This window comes from Thermobia domestica, chromosome 11, assembly GCF_964235325.1.
Source record: "Thermobia domestica chromosome 11, izTheDome1.hap1.1, whole genome shotgun sequence".
In the NCBI taxonomy this organism is placed as follows: Eukaryota; Metazoa; Arthropoda; class Insecta; order Zygentoma; family Lepismatidae; genus Thermobia; species Thermobia domestica.
Window position 1 is genome coordinate 8,630,024 of NC_137464.1, and position 18,139 is coordinate 8,648,162.

Genomic DNA, 18,139 nt, shown 5'->3' on the forward strand with positions numbered 1-18,139 from the left:
TAATAATAATAATAATAATAAAAACAGAATGAACAAGCCAAGTTACATTACATATTTGGTCTAGGAATTAATTCGTGCGGTTGGTACGCACACATTGAAGCTGTAGTACAAACACAAAATACATAAATACCTTAAGAAAAATATTGTCCATCGCTAGCCACCACTTTCGCCCATCTGTCAGGCAATGTACGGATTCCGTGGCGAAAGAAGTCCTCATCCTTGGAAGCGATCCAGTCAGAGACCCATGTTTCGATATCTTCTGAAGAAGTAAACCGCTGTCCAATCAAATCGTTGTTCATGCAATCGAACAAGTAGTAGTCCGAAGGAGCAACGTCTGGTGAGTACGGCGGGTGGGGTAAAACTTCCCATCCGACATTTTCTAAATAGGTTTTGACCGGTTTTGCGACATGTGGGCAAGCGTTATCATGTTGAACAATAAGTTTATCATGTCTGTTCTCCCATTCTGGTCGTGTTCTGGCCAGAGCTTGCTTCAAACGCATTAATTGTCGTCGATAACGTTCTCCATTCATAGTTTCACCCGGTTGCAGCAGCTCATAGTACACCACACCTTTCATATCCCACCATATGCACAGCATAACCTTTGCACAGTGAATATCTCGTTTTGGTTGTGATGGACCTGGTTCACCTGTTTCACCCAGGCCTTTTTTCGTTTAGGGTTCTCGTAATGGATCCACTTCTCATCACCCGTAATAATTCGATGCAGAAACCCCTTTCTGCTCTGTCGTTGAAGCAGCAATTCGCAAATGGCTTTTCGTCTTTCAACGTCTCTGTCTTTCAATTCATGTGGAACCCAATGTGACATCTTTTGAATCATTCCCATGGCTTTCAAGCGTTTGGAGACTGTTGTTTGATCAACGCCTAATGCTGCTGCAAGTTGTTCCTGCGTTTGACACGAATCCTGCTCGAGCAATGCTGTCAATTCTTCGTCTTGAAATTTTTTTGGCTGTCCAGCTCGCTCTTGGTCTGCCAAGCCGAAATCACCACTTCTAAACCGTGCAAACCACTTCTGACACGTTCGGTCAGCTAGAGCATGGTCACCATACACTTCCACCAAAATACGATGACTTTCAGTCGCACTTTTCTGCATGTTAAAGTAATGCAGCAGGACACCCCGCAAAAACACTTTATCAGGCACAAATTGCGCCATGTTCACTTAACTACAAACTGGTGTTGTTGACGCTTTAATCCACTGCCCTATACTACGAACGATACGCGATGACAGGGGTTTGCAACACATGTGTGGATACACGGAACTGTGGGACGCTCCGTTCGTTGCGCCATCTCTTGTCCACCCGCACGAATTAATTCCTAGACCAAATACATTTGAAAGGTACACTCTTAAGCTATTTTTCCCATAGTCGCTAACCGTGGCACAAGTGTTTCAATACCATCGGGGTAGAAATCTGCCGCTTGCCATTACAACCATTGGCTTACACCGGCATGCAGTTCGGCGTTAGTATCAAAGCGTTGTGTAGCGAGCCATGTCTTCATGGCTGAGAAGAGGTGGTAGTCGCTCGGCGCCAAATCAGGGCTGTATGGTGGGTGATCGAACACCTTTTCCATACAAAACCATCCAAGAGCTCTCGGGTACGTTTTACCGTGTGTGGAAGTGTGTTGTTCGTGAAAAAACAACACCTTCGCGCTAAGTTTTCCCTCGGCATTTGTTTTGAATCGCACGCCTTAACTACCTCAGAGTTTCACAATACCTCTCTGTGGTAGTTGTGCCACGTTCAAGAAAATCAACGAGAATTCCCTGAGCTATGATATTTCTTGCTAACAGCGTTTGCAAACACTTCCTTGGGAGAATGTGTCTGTCCCCATTCCATCGACTGGTGTTTGTTTCACAACTGACATGCTTCAACTAAGTCTCGTCCCCAGTGACAATACGATCGATCACCTTGTTCCCATTGTTTGCGTAATCTTCGAAGAAAGTCAGTGATGCAGCCGTTTTCTGTGGTTTTCCGTTAGGATTTCGGAACCCACCTAACACAAAATTTGTGGTAACCGATCTTATCCACCAGAATTTCATGCACCAAACTGCGTGGAATTTGGGGAAAATGTTCAACAAGTTCCGTAATCGTGAAAAGACGATTTGCGCGAATTTTCTCGTCGATTTACCTCACTAGTTCATCAGACAAGGCTAGGCCTACGACTACAGTCCTCATCGTGAACACTGAAACAGCCATTTTTGAAATTAATCATCATTGCCTCACTCGGGCTTCACTCATTATTCCATGTCCGTACACTTCACACAGTTGACGATGGATTTCAATTGGCTTACCTCACAAGAGGCAGGATTTTCTGTTGCAGCGCACACTGCAACACGTCACAGAAAGCAGAACTCACGCTACCACAGCTGGATGCGTACTAAGTGTGGCAACGTTTGGACACCAAGATGGCGACTCTGGCCCCGCTCACTGGCGCGGGAGGCTAAACGTCTGGTAATTTCTAGACAGCCCTCATCCTTGTAAAATATAGACGACCAATGGCTGAAAAAGAAATGGCTTCATTGCAGGCAATGGACATAGATTTCTTACAGATTTTGGAACTAAAATTAAAAACTCAAAAAGGATACGGCACAAGTAGAAGGTTCCCCGAAAGCAGTTGCCGAATGATATATTCTTCATCTTTCAGTCCTTCCTCCATAATTTCTGTATCACAGTGCACACAGTCTCTAGCCAATGCCGCCATATTATCGACGGAAAACATTTCGCCATGATTTGTATAACCATGGTTCCTTGCATGGGCAAAAAGTTCATCAACACTTTGTGGACGTTCAGTGCAGGAAGAGGCCATACTTAAAGCTACTAAACCACATCTGTAAAGAAAAATTTCTATCATTACCGTTGGCATTACATGTTTTATTTGTCATTTGGACTTGATGACATTGATAAGAGTTACGCACAAGTGACAATTCTGTACTAAATACAACGATTTCAGCCCGGCTTAAACCATTCGTCGGGAGCTGGTTAGTTTATACTATGTTATTAATCTTATCATTCCTCAAATATTATAAACGTTTTATGCAATACGTGTCCACCATGATGAACCTAGATTTAAGGCTTCCACATAATACCGGGTGAGTCAAAATGATGTTCCCGATTTCGTCATTATTCGAACAGTAATGAGCTTTTTTTTTTTTTTTTTTTAGAATATAATCTCAAAAAGTTTTTTTTTTTTTTTCTATTTCTATTGCACAGATGTAGTTGTGCAGACGTCCACCAGGAAGCAATTTAATCGAAGTGAGCAATATGGCTTCTACAGGCCACAGAGCGTTGTGCGCGCTTGAGTTCCGTCGGCATTTCTGTGGAAAATTTCTAGTACTTGTGTTGCCACTTGCTACAACTGTAGCTGAGTTGCGTGACCGCATCACTGCAACTGTGGCCGATATTGACGCTGACATGCTAGGAAGAATTTGGCAGAAACTTTATTATAGACTAGATTTATGTCGTGTAACTGGTGGATGGCATATTAAGTATTTATAATATGTTAGAAAAAAAAATTGAGTTGATCAATCAGTATGTGTAATCTTTGTTTACATATGTTATTAAAAGCAAAAAAAAAAAAATAATCATTGAAATAGGAACATCATTTTGGCTGACCCTGTATATAATCAATCGACAGTATAGTCCTTGTGAGAAACATCACACATTACAATTCTCCAAAACGGAAGGTTTCATTCTGAATTAGTGTATAATCTGTTTCAGGAGAGAATAATTTCTACAATTCATAACAGGAACTACATTGTTTGTCAGCCCTAACAAATTTGTATGTAGTAAACTATATTACTATTGTGAGTATGCTTTACTATTTCGGGTATTCCTGTAGTCTTCCTCAGTTGCAGTAGGTACCTCACATGTAACCTGTCACTTTGCAGTTTTTTGTGGTATACCCACTTAAAAAATGAGGTTAAAACACTTCGTAATGTAAACTCTTAATAGTTCAACTGCTCTTGGTACAAAACAGTGCAACATGACATTCTCACAAGTGACAAAGAGTTCCAATGTGAGTTATCCAGAGCTACCGAGTAAGACATATTTTCCACTTACATAGATTGCCGAAACAGTATAGTACTGTAGATTTACAGTATACTCAAGAGGCACTTAATTAAAAATGAGTGAACACAAATGCGTCAAAGTATAGTTACACTAATACGCAAAAAAGTAAATTTTTTTTCTGGGCTGACAATAAGTTTTCGTTATTATTTTAATTGTAATCGGTAGCCAATACGCTACGATCTGACATAACAGGCTTTCAAACTAGATAGTAGTAAGTATTTATGCTCCAATATATTTCGAAATCCTGATTTCTTCGTCACGACATCTTGAGGTTATGAATATGCGAATTCCACTAAATTCTTTCGTCAAATCTTCTTTAAGAGTAAGTAGACAAAAAGAAATATTGACAACCAGATTGAAGGAACATATTAAAGAAGCTCGTAAGGCTAAAGAAGTTATATCAGGGTTGTCAAAACATTTCCAAATTACGAAACACTATGAAATGTGGAAGTTTTGCATCCGGCCTCCTCGAACATAGTACGGAACGTATTTGAAGCATATTTTATTAAGAAAAAGAACACTTTATTAAATACAGAAAAGTGGAACATTTAAAAAGACTTGGAAACCATTATTACTAATTACCAGGGTTGGCAAAAACCATGGTTTTTATTGAAAAAACCAAAAAACCAAGTTTTTTTGTTTAAAACCTTTTTTTTGTTTAAACCAGTTTTTTTTTTTTTTTTTTTTCTTTCTTAAATAATCTACTCTATGTATTTATATTAGATATGGACAGAAATTAGTTTGTTTCGCCTTGGTGTTAATATGCAACAACAAGATTATGCTGGAAGGGGTCACATAAGCTTAAAGCGGAATCCAAACCGCTTCTCGACTTACATCCAAGAGAAATCGTCCATTTGGACACGAAACTAGGACTAATTGGTTACAAATGCGATTGCCGAATCACTCTCGAATGACTCCTGATAAAAATACGTTGTACTGATCTTTACATAGGCCTACTTGTTAATACAATTGTCAAGAGTCATTTCAGAAGGACAAAAAGATAAACAGTTACACAAGTAAAAACATTATACAAGAATTATATATAAAAATCGGGAAACTCCGAATCAGGAAAATCGGGAACCAGTTATAATACATGCATCCTATAGCAGCTGCGACGACTCGTGAAGCCTGGGCTCTACACCAATCATAGAACTCCTTTCCCTCACGTGTGATGCATCCAAAGAATTTGGTACGATTCGTAGAGCTGCCTTCCGTACGGACAGTTGTGAAAAAGTTAAACAGCAGAAGTGGACCAACAACGTTGCCAAACTTAAGAGGACATGGCAAACGAGTGAATCAATAGGGTGCAGCGTTTTACCACTTTTTTCTCGGAATGAAATGTAATACCTGGCAAAAGTGGCCAATCCACATGGACATTTCAGGTGTAGAATTTTTTTCAAATCAGATAATATCTTCTGTGAGAACTATTGCCTCAAAGTTTCAAAATTTACCTGAAAATTACAAAAAAAAAAAAAAAAAAAAAAAAAACCAAAGTTGCTTATTAATTTTAGTTATGTTAAAGTAAACATATTTTTGGTTAAATACATGTCAGTTGCTATGAAAACTGACATTCAAGTATAAAAATTCCAGTTATATGCCCTTGGGGGAAATAGGGATGCCTCCTCTGGGGCCAGAAAAGGGGAAAATTCAGTATAGTTAAGCGGTTGTGCAGCTCCTCGCTCACCTCGCAATATAGCCTGTCCAAGTGACCCAGAGCTCACCATGTAGAGGTGGCTGCACCTAGGGCTCCTCTGCTAGGCCTATCCAATCAACCAACCATATGTTGGGCCGGATGAACTGATCCGATTAGTCACTGTCAGGAAAAAATGTCACAAATTGGGACTTTGATTGAAATTTAGACGCAGCTTGCCTAGAAAGTAAGATTGACCTGATTATTCCGCCTCTAGCATCACTGGCACATACTCGGGAGGCTTCTTCAGTGACTAATTTCACTATCCGTTCTACTGCCACCGTGTGGCTCGGATGGACGGTGAAGGACTATTCTGGCACAGTGTTGTCAGGAAGCGGAAGTTTGACCATTAGCTGTTTGTTTGGTACCGTCCATAGAACTTACTGGTAGTACAGTTATTGAAACATCACTGCTTTCCCCAAAGATCGTTGCAGTGTAATCGTTTGCCTCAAAATTCAGTCTGGGAATGATGTTATATCTAATGGAGTTATGGAGATTCCCTGCTTCGTATTCTCGAGCACTAAGAATCTTATGTAATGCATCTTGTCGGACACCAAGTTGACCATCAGTCATCATGGCGAGAAGAAATTTTCTGGGAGTGCAAAGAATGCATTCGTCTGAATGGATGAACGGATTACAGCCTGGTATTCCCTTGGTAAGTATCTAGACCTTGAATGGTCTCAAAGACGTGAGAGGACCATCAGTAATGGAAGACTATGTTGTTATACGACATTGCATAACCACACAGACTTTAAGTATGAATGTCGCAATTTCTATTAATTTCTTGGTAGATTTTTTTGTTGCAATATACAATGTTAAAATTCTTTTTGCACTAGTCAACCAGCTAGCTTCCTTTAGTTTGCCAGGGAATATAGAATCAAGCTTTTCCGGGCATACTCTGGAGTCAATGGCTTGAGATATCTGGAACAAGCATCTCAGGTCCTTACTGAGTTTTCTGTGCTCTTCTGGACTATGATGAGGTAAGTCACATTTTATTGGTTTGAATAGCAACACTAAAGCTTTTTCACAGTTAGATAGTTTTGAAACTATGGGACGTGTGTAAGAATAGGGGCTTGAATAAGCGCCGTGAATATGCTTGAAGAGAGCTCGGAACAGCAGTTCATTAAAATGCAAGAGAGAAATAGCCCATTGCATTTGTTTTCCTGTTAGTTCCTCTAATTTTCGAAGAACAATTCCATTCCAAGCATGTTAGTGTATGTTCCATCACACACAAGAATCTCAATTTTATCAAAGCCAACTCTGAGTTGGTTCATGATGTATTCGAAAATAGCTCTGGTCTCGTCATGTACAGAGCTAGAGGATGGTGTCACGTGACCAACGTATTGAGAGTTACGTTCAGCCACAAGTGATAAGTGCTCTTCTCTAACGATGCCTGTGTGTGTTTTAGTGTCACCCCTTCTATCATCAAAGTATAGGATTTTAATGGGATCATCATTTCTAGAACTTTCTTTTAAATTCCGAGCAAGTTTAAGTTTCGCACGCCTTATTTTGTTCCTGTCTACAGTTAAAGCAGATGTTATGTCGATAGATTTTTGGGAAGTTATAATTCCAGAATTTGAAGCTGCCTGAAGTACAATTGTTATATGTGCAGCAGCCCTCTCGCTTACATTGTATCTCTGAGCAATCATAACAGTTTCAGTCAAATCTACGAAAGTCGTTCCCAAAGTAATGCATCTTTTTTTTTTTTTTTTTTTTTTTTATGGAAAATAATGGAGATACATAACTAACAACAGCACAGCTAAACAGAGCAATATTTCAGCTACAGACTCATTTTTCCACATAATTCTCACCATTTGTTATGCACTTTTGCCAACGATGAACCAGAGCCTGCATGTCGCGCTTATAAAAATCGGCATTCCATGGACTGTCTTCTGGATTCCGGCTCGTAGTGATAACACCACGTATCATCTCCAGTGACGATGCTATCCAAAAAATTGTCACGTTCATCTTCATATTGGTCCAGCAGGTCCCGAAGGAAAAGGCAAGGACGAAAATGGTTGTAGAAACGCTTAATTATACTGAATTTACCCTCTTTTCCGGCCCCAGAGGAAGCACTCCTATCCCCCCCCCCCCAAGGGCATATAACTGGAATTTTGAGACTGAAATGTCAGTTTTCATAGCACCTGGCATGTATAAACCCAAAAATATGTTTACTTTAACATAACAAAAAATGAACAATTTTGGTATTTTTTGCAATTTTCAGTGAAATTTTGAAAGTTTGAGGCAATAGTTCTCACAGAAGATATTATCTGATTTGAAAAAAAATCTATACCTGAAATGTCCATGCGGATTGGCCACTTTTGCCAGGTATTACATTTCGTTCCGAAGAAAAAGTGGCAAAACGACCCACCCTAGTGAATCAACGAACACTACTTAATTATAACACAAGTACTAACAATTATTCGAATTAAATGGTAACATCAATAATAGTAAAAATATTAAACAAGGCCAACAATAATAACAAAAAAACGAAACAGCGGCAATCAGCAACACTGTACCTTCAGAAGATGTTCTCCGTAAGCCACGAGAAGAGATTAGCAAAATTTCATAGGTAGGGGGGGGGGTTGACGACTGGGACACACCCTCGCGTTCTATTGTCTGATGAAATTGTTGGATCTAATTCAAGCTTCACGACTCCTCGCGATTACTATAGCGGCCACGAATCGACTGAAGAATGTGTTACAGAGTTCAATTATGCATCAGGGACACGTCACTGATAATACAGTTATAGTTACCTCGATGTCAAATTATGTATAACAATTGCAAGTTAATTGCTAATTGAAATTACTGGATGCATATGATATATAAAAATAAACCAGAACGAAAGGAAAGAAAAAAAAAAAACTTGGAGATCACTGAAGGTTAATTGCGCATACAGTCTCAAGGCATGCTCGGTTCTGAAACCCTTCAAAAAAAAAGTATAGGCAAATAAAGGCACAAGTCATATATGATAATCAATAATGGAAATTCATATGATATAGTTCGGATATAACAGATATACTTCGGATTCATGATGTAATTTTATTTATTTATTTATATAAAAAATAAATTAAGTAGTAAATTTATAATTAATGCTCCAAACTTTAACATTCTTTCCAACATTTTTATTCCAAGGGTTCATGATTATGAATTTTGCCAAGTTGAATTCTTCGTCACCAGCCCTTCATTGATTTTCGTTTTTGAAGTAACTGAAACAAGAATTTGTTCAGAACGAGTTCACAGAAAACTTTCAAGACAATAAACATTTCATTTGTAACTACAGAAACCGGCAGAAGACAATCTAATTACAAGAATTGTGCTACTTCTTCTAGGTGTACCAATTTGTATTGATTTGGCAGGAATGAAATGCGTCATTTCTGAAGGATCAAATATATAAAAAGTAAATAAATAAAAACACAATCAAAGTAGCCACTGTCTACGAAGTGAAGAAGTCCTATACTACACGTCTCCGCTCTTATCATCAGGGAACGTCTTCCCTGCAAGAAAAGTTCGAGATGTCGGAAGGAATCGTAATCAGTGAGAGGGATGTCAGGAGAATACAGTGTCATAATGTAACTTATGGAAAGTCTGCAACGTAATTTGAGCATACGAGGACACGATGTGTTTTGAGCATTTCTGGGTACTTACGGGAAAAGATCATAGGCGCCGAAACCCGGGGCTCAGACCCCTTCAGCTCCCCCCCCCCCAATGTTCCAGTTTTCTTTTCGTGTTTTTATTTCTTCAAAATACTTCATCCAGATTTAGTTTTAAACAATGAATAATCAGGTGCATTTTCATTTTCAAAACACAGTATTTAGTTTTCTTTAGTAAAATTAGTGTCGCCAAAACAACTATTTTTGTGTGTCTCAATTTTTATTGAGGGGGGCGCGGTGGCTCAGTGGTACAGCGTTCCCCTCCGGTGCTTCGGGTCCTTGGTTCGATCCAAGCTCGCGCCATGTAGACTTTGTCCTGGACAAACACCGTGCTCGTGGGTTTTCTCGGGGTTCTCCCGTTTCCTCCCACTTTCTTCATTCCACCATTTCACTCATCTCTCATCATCACCGTCCCCTTTAGCCTAGCCGGCATAACCGTGGGACGTAAAACTTAAAGATTTCATTTCATTTCAATTTTTATTGAAAGGAGGAAAGAGGTTATATTGTTTATACTTGTTTTTTCTCCCGCTCCCAGCTTCAATCCTTTACTGGTGAATGGTGGCATTGTAGTCCTGAAGTATCACAACAGAGAGAGAGAAAGAGAATTCCTGTCATTTTATTAATATATGAGCGGATGTAAAGGACAAGCATAGTGGGCCTTTTTTTCTAGAAATTCTGCAAGTCCTATGAACTTTCCCCTGCTAGCACCCGCCTTTATCATTTAGTGTATCTTTTCAGCAGCGAGGCTATATGAGACATAGAGCTACAATTTAAGGTGGAATCTGACCCACTGCCGTTCACTGCTCTCCCACCGGGAATCGAACTCGGGACTCTGTGCACCAAAGACACGCGCGCTAGCGACTAGACCAGCGTGGAGGGCTGCAACTGCATTGTGACAAGCTGAAATAGGAACTTAAATACGGAGAAAACGAATGAAAACTGTTAACCAAAAGAGGCGACAGAGCTCAGGCTGCAAGGTGTCTAAATCCACCACTGTTTAAAATCAATTGATTTTCAACAAACTAACGGTACATCTAACAAATCCCTTGTTCCTCTTTGCAATACCTGCCACGCACCACCCCCAATGTTTTCTTTGTATCGGAGCCTATGGGGAAGTTGCAATGGATTTCATGGAGTTCAGCAATGTAATGACTCGCAGTGATAGTTTTGCTTTGACAGAGAAAGACATAATGGATGAACCCCACTGCAGACTACTATACAGCACTGCAACATCATCCAGGGATTTTAGAAACCGTCCTCGACTATGATAAAGATTAACTACCGTTCTGTCCATTTTCAATTGTCGTAGTAGATCTATTTTTTATCTGAAGTGACAATCCGATGCACAGAAGTGGCTTGGTTATTCCTTACACTCAGAGAACTGCACAACTCCAAACGGAGATTCTTGTTGGCTAGTATCAACTCACGTCATACCAAACTCTTTTAACCTAACAGACTGTAAGAAGACGCCGAAAGACATTGCTACGGTTGCATGCATAACTCGTCTGCAAAGCACGAACACTTCGAAAGTCCGCTTCCGCATTACCTGAAAAATTTATCAGAACATGATGTTGGTCGGCGCTCATGAGACTCGTTTTGCAGTGCGGTCAACGGGAACGAGCTTTAACAACCAAACAGTGCGTAGTGAGCTCATTTTATCATTCATGGCCCAAATACACTGTTAACGTTTTTCTTCCAGCTTGCTGTCCAGAATATCCCAGTTGGAATTTATAAAGATAAATCTCTCGCAATTGCGTGTTCTCCACAATGCATTACCTTCTGACTATCTGGATACCCCAGCCTGTTCGCTGGATGTGCATAGTTTGTGACGTTAGACGCGTAAGCCTAGTCCAGCGTCTCTCAACCGCTGTGTCGCGATATTTTAAGTTTGATGTCTTCTTATATTTCTGATGGTAATTTCTTTCTCATATTCCTGCTTAAGAGTCATAAATTTCTTTTATATTAACATGTTTCTATTCAAGAGTCTTACGTAATTTGCTTGTGAGATTTATATCTCGTATCTCCACAATTTAAAAAAAAAAAATGTATGTACTTTTATGTGTTTGCTTTTTTGCATCTAGGAAAAAAATAATATGAACGGGTGTGGCGAAAGTTTGAAACGTACTTTGGTGTGCCCCAAAGGTAAAAAGGTTGAGAAACGCTGGCCTAGTCTATCCTTGTGTCGTGTTGCTAAGGTTTTTCCCACCAGACATCAAAGAGAACATTTCATTCATAACCCAATAAAAAAAATTCAACAAAGAAAACAATGTTCAAGAAAAATGCGCGTCAAAAATTTTCCATCACACGATAGGAAAAAGTGAACAAGATCACACACAAATCAAATATCAGTTCTTCTATTTTTAATTTTCAGGATTTATCCCAATAATGAACCTCTCATAATAGCAGTAAGACTTCACCAGTCACACTGAGAAAGAAGTGAGCATGCATTGAAACCGTATGTGCAATTAATTTCGTGGGGATATTCAAGTTTGAGGTTGTTTCTGTCTATTTTAAATCCTAACTTACTTATTACTATTTCAAAAAACTTCTGTCGCTGATTGTTACAATATTTATAAAAAAAACTTACTTCGGCCCGTCCTGTAGGATCGGATGAAGATGGGTATAAAATGCCAGTAATGCTGTATTTGCACTGCATTCATACAACTGTAGTCTATTGCACACTTGAAATAATTCATCGTATCCAGTGGCACATTCAAAGGAACTCGTTGAGCCATACGCCAAAGTATGCATAGATGCATAATTTACAGGAGACAGCACATGACAACCTTCACCGCTGCTTGGAATCTTGGAGTCTATCGTTACATACATTGGTGGTGGTGGTAGTGGAGGGGGAGGGGGCGACACAGGAAATCCTAAGCCGTGCGTTGCAGACATCACTAATAGGCACGGTACACCATGTCATTCCACCTACGAAAAAAAAGAAATATATATATACAAACATATTCTACACTGATTGCAAGTATTGTTCACTTCATCATTTCACTTACAATAATACAGGGTGCTCCTCCTAACGCATATCGGGATTTTAATTTGGTATATTTTCTATTACATATACAAATACAGAAATGAACCATATTTTAAAAGGAACAGTGACTCAGTTTTTTTTTCGGTGTGTGGGGGAGGGGGGGTCACAGGTTATAGGTGTTCATTGTAGGACACGGTACACATCTTGTTAGTAGTTAGTTGATTCCCACACTGAAGCTAGCATGTTTGGTGTAACAAATTCCACTGCTGTAACAATCCTGCTGCATTTCAGAGGTCGGCAGGTAGCGGACACGAACGCACTATCCTTTACAGACAACCACACAGAAAATCGAGAGGGTTGAGGTTGGCAGATCTTGGGAGCCATTCAATCAATACCGTACTTCTCGATGAAAATGGAAGAGCGTACCGTCTTGTTGCCAGTTGATGATTTTTTTTTTTTCCCTCACGACCCAGTTCAGAGTAGAGCCACCGCTGGACCATATCCAAATATATGCAATACCAGTAATAGTGTTTTCCAAAAGTTACTACACTTGTTGACTGAATATTGCACAAAAGACATTCACTTTGGCGAATCCCTCATATGCTGCATGTTCCGTACTGTTTAGCAGAAATTGACAGGGCCACATTATCTTAACGCTTTAGAGTTTGTACCGGTTGGAGTCTCTTTCGTTAACACCCTCCAAATAGTTGTGATCGGCATTGTTAGTTATTCACTCGCTCGCCGTACAGATTTTCTGGAACTCTAAACGAAACTTGGTATGACTTGTTCCACTTCTTCATATGATACATGCGCTTTTAAGGAATGAATCCTGTATTCTTAAATTGCTTGAATCACCTTCGGAAGTTGTTATTCGATGAAGATTATTCCCGCCCAAAACACATTGCACTCAAATTGTTGAATTACACCATGCGAATTCCACGACACAAGGCTTTACGCTCAGGAGTTATCGCCATCTTTACAGCTATGGCAGTGCTACAGCGGAGTTACGGAACATCACCTGCAAAGTAAATTGAATTACTTTTTTTTTTTTTTTTTTTTTTTTTTTAGGTGTTACATTTCTTCATTTTTGTATTGTATATGAAAGAGAAGATACACTTAATTAAAACGCCGATGATCACTTAGAAACACAATATACAAATTATGTTGATGTTGTTATAATGAGCAGTTATGTTCAAAAGGGCTTCTTGCAGCAGCCTAGAACTTTTTCGTCGATAACTTATGGCTCAATCGAGAAATTTGAGGATGGTATTTTCTTAATTTGATTTTTTTTATGTCTTTGTTTAGTGTTGCAAAATATTCTGATTAGTCAATTGCCCTTACACAATTACGAAAAGATTAGAAACTTAATCCCTTTTAACTATATCAAACTTGAGTTGAAAAAAAAAAAGTCTAAAGACTCAATACGTGGAGGACAAAATAACAAACACAGAAAACTGTAAATGCCATTACATTGAGGGAGTTATTTACATTAAGTAGTAGCATACGCAGGTCTTGAAAGCCAGATAATCGATTACATTATAACTTATCAAATATAATTATCAATTGCTGACCAAATATATATATATATATATATATATATATATATATATATATACACAGTGCGTTCCACGAATAACACTAAGGCCCGTCTCCTGAAGAAACCAAGGCAGGTAGAAGCATGAAACCTTTTGTACCCTTGAAGGGACACAAAAGACAACATTATGTTGATAAGGAAAGTCTCCCATGAGGGGGGCCTAAGGGGGTTACGACGGGTAACTACGAGAACTTCGACCGTATTTATGGATGGCCGCCATGATGAATAAGAGACAAGCAGTTACCAGAACTGGTTTCTACATGTCAGTAGCTCTCCAACGAGGTACCACACGATGGGGGTTGCTATTTAAAATTGTACAATAACCTCCCGTAACCCCCTTGAGCACACCTCATAGGGGGGTTCTCTATATCAGCATAATGTCTTTTATCTCCCTTGAAGGATACGAAAGATCTTATGTTTCTATCTGCCTTGGTTTCTTCAGGAGATGGGCCTTAGTGTTATACGTAGAACGTACTTCGACCCTATTTTACGCATGGCCACAATGTTGGATAGGGACACGCTAACGACATGTAGTTTCCAAAATTGGTATATACACGTGATTACCTTTCAAACAAGATACCACACGGTGAGGGTTGCTCTTTAAAATTTTGTAGTTACCTCCCGTAAACCCCTTGAGCGCATCTCAAGAGGGGTTCTCCATATCAGCATAATGTTGTCTTTTATGCCCCTTGAAGGTTACAAAAGGTTTCATGTTCCTATCTGCCTTGGTTTCTTCAGGAGACGGGCCTTAGTGTTATTCGTGGAACGTACTATATATATATAGGGCCCGAAAGTTCAGGAAAAATCCTCTTTCTTACGAGTGCCTGAAGACGAGGCTTTACATAATATATGTTCATTTTGGGTCATTGTAGGCCAGAAAATGGTGGATTTTATTTGTCCTTTTTCGCTTTTTTTTTTTTGTTTTGTTTTGTTTATTGGTCTTTTTTAAGCTTTTAATAGGTTTTAATGTCCTTTTTTCCCTTCATCTTCCGAAATAAATTTAATGGTCATTAACTCGGATCACCACCGCCTCTTAAACATCTTTTCTTTAGTAAAGAAAATTCAAAAGATAAGACATTCTTCAACGACTGAACTGATAAGACCAGATCTGCAACAATCACAATTCAGATAAGGAGGTAAAACAATCCTCCAGCAAGGTGAAGTGAGGGCCAAGAAGTTTTCTTATTTTACTTTGCACTTTAATTTGTGGAAGAAGGACAGACCGTTAACCTACCAGAAGCTTGTATTTCTTGAGCATTATATTGATTACATATGTAATTCTAATTAAATTGGGTCTTATTTTTACGTCCTTTTTTCCAGTTTGTAGGTCCTTTTTTTTTTTTTAGATATTTTTGAGTCTTTTTATTGGTCCTTTTTAGACAATTATTAGGTCTTCAACTTCCGAGCCATATATATATATATATATATATATATACTCTTAACTTTATGCAATTTACGCTAAATTAATTTTAAAATTTACAACAAACCATAATTTTTCATCATCTACAAAGCGTTGTTATAGTAAACAGCCAATATTTTCAATAAGTTTCTCATTCATAAATTGCATAAGGTCACATCTGTCTTTATATACTATTCCATGAAATACCGCGAGTGAAAAACTGACCCAACTACAGATAACATTAGTCAATCATGCCGATGCGTTAACTACTCCACTATCCAGTTCGTTGTTTGATCAGTTCACACGTCTTCGTCAATAATCAACCATTCAGATCACATCCACTCTCTTACAACTCCCATTGTGCTTACACAACAAATATCTATGTTGTCTTTCCATCTTCACTAGCGATGTCCGTTCAAGGAAATTTGTCTCGAGATTCAATGCCTGGACATGTGGAAGCCTGAAGTGACAGAGGCTAGGTCAGTAGCACGGAAGCTTACGATACCAAAGGCACTACGGCGGGTGTTATTTACCATGAATGACCTGATAATAGCTTAAGAAATGTATCTAGTAGTGAAAGCAGGCACGTATACCACAAAGGGTTATGGTGCTAAAGACGCTAACGAGCACTATTTAAAATAAATGCAACTTAAAATGGATTCTGGAGTGCGTATAAGATATTACTGTTATTTATACTCTAACTGCTTCTCCGTGCAATGGATTCCATGGTAATGGATTACACTAATTCCTTTGTTCCACACAAGGGGGCCAAAAGAGATAGAAAAAATTCGCAACTTTTGATACAAAAACTTAAGATAATTTTATTACTTCATAATAGATTAGGTTAGAATATGTGGCCCTCTTCTGCGGAACAAAACCCATTATTTCTACCTTATTACTTTTAAAGGTGTGACGGTTACATACGTAAATGAAGTTCACTATGTGTCATTATGTCACTCATCTTATGCAAATTACTAATTCCCGGCGGGAGCTCATGTGGTTCGGATTCCACGTTAATCAGTAGGTCCACGTCTCATATAGCCTCGCTGCTAAACGGGACGTTAAACTCAAAATCAACTCAACTCATGCAAATTACTAAATTTTCCTGGAAGTTTCCCGAACAGTAGACCCAATATTTATAATCTCTTATAAACTCGTTATTAGCAACTTTACACTAATACTAATATACTCGCACACGATATTTGTTTTCGTGGTCTATTAATAAATGATAGAACAGAAAAGACCAGGAAATGAAATCTTTGAGTTTTACGTCCCACGATTATGCCGGTTAGGCTAAAGGAAACGGTGATGATGAGTACTGAATGAAATGGTGGAATGAAGAAAGTGGGAGAACCCCGAGAAAACCCACGCACACGGTGTTTGTCCACCACAAAGTTCACTTGGCGGGGGCTGGAATCGAACCAAGGACCCTATGCACCAGAGGTGAACGCTCTACCACTGAGCCATCGAGACCCGACTTGATGAACTAAGTGCTAAGTCAAGGTAATGTACAAAGTAATCACAGAAGTGTTGCAAAGCTGTGTGTTTTTTATGCCATATGAAGAGTTCTTACAATATCCTCGTTTAGGTACACGCCCACCGTCGCTGACGCGCATGCTCCCTATGGCCTAACCTACCCTGACTCGGTTAGGTAGAATTCGTGTTTTAGTGGCCACCTAGCACAAGTAGGGTTGTGCTTTAAAGCTAATTCGTGCTTTGTGCAGTGCAATTTTTATATGTATGCACACATTCTATTTATACTCGGCCCTCCTAAAGTGCATTTGCACCCATTAATGCAACTCCTTCCTTAAGAAACCCTTTCTAAGGCAGTAAGAGTGCATCTCCTGCTACGGAAAGTTCATATTTCATGTGACAACTAGTACAGAAAAAAGATGGGTAAGTCTTTACTTTGACTCCAACTGTGACTTTAATCGGTTCTTATAGGTTCAGATACTTCCTGGAACTGTTTGTGCGTGAATCACTTGTTAGAATGTGTGCCTTTGGTGACGTCTTAGTTCATATTTTTCCCACTAGGTGTCTGTGTAGTCATATGGTAGTTGGTTAGTAGTCACATGTTCTGTGTGCGTGTATGTGTGTGCTGCTGTTTGTGGCATGCGAGAAGCGCGTAATTGAATTGGTTGAATTGAGTTAGAGAAAACCTATCATAGTTGTGGTCTAAAGTGAAGATATTTTCGACGTATTGTAAAAGTGGACGTTTCTTGGTTTCTTGTTTGTAATAATAGCAAGTGTGCTCGGTTTAATAAAACGACGTGTGTGCGGAAAGGAACATTTTTCAGTAATGTTGAGTATTGTGCATGTGTTCTTGGTATCTTACTTTTTCGTGTGTGGAATCAGCAGTTATGAGTTCATTATTTATGAGTGTTCTGCTATGGCGAAATGGTGAGTGTTTTCTTTTTTTAATTCATATTATTTTTATTCTTGATTTGTTTTGCATTTGAGTATTAGGGAAAGTATTTGGTTTGCTGCTGCTTGTCCTATTGTCTTGTTGAGATGTAATTTTTTTTTTTTTTTTGTCATGCACTGATTTATGATTAGAGACGAGTGTTTTTTTTTTTTTAATTTTTCCCTAATTATCTTAGCTTTATAGTAGTGGTGTGATTATTTATTATTATTTTGGATGTTTTTATGGTACTTGAGCGGGGGTTTGGGGGGCGGTAGCCCCCCATTTAGATCTCAAAATTCATAGTCACCGCTTCACCTGAATTGATGTTTAGTAA

At 38.9% G+C, this 18,139-nt stretch overlaps 1 protein-coding gene across 4 annotated transcripts in view; it reads right to left on the reverse strand.

The window, feature by feature from the left end:
• The window catches only part of LOC145663863 (actin maturation protease), a 31,814-nt gene that overhangs the window by 12,231 nt on the left and 1,444 nt on the right, over positions 1-18,139 (reverse strand). For all 4 annotated transcript variants that reach the window (XM_081729992.1, XM_081729990.1, XM_081729991.1 and 1 more), the window contains exons 2-3: positions 12,010-12,350; positions 2,597-2,839 (exon numbers count right to left, since the gene is read on the reverse strand). In XM_081729992.1, coding sequence (XP_081586118.1) covers positions 2,597-2,839; positions 12,010-12,317 — 551 coding nt within the window. In that variant the 5' untranslated portion in view covers positions 12,318-12,350. The remainder of the gene's footprint in view (positions 1-2,596; positions 2,840-12,009; positions 12,351-18,139) is intronic.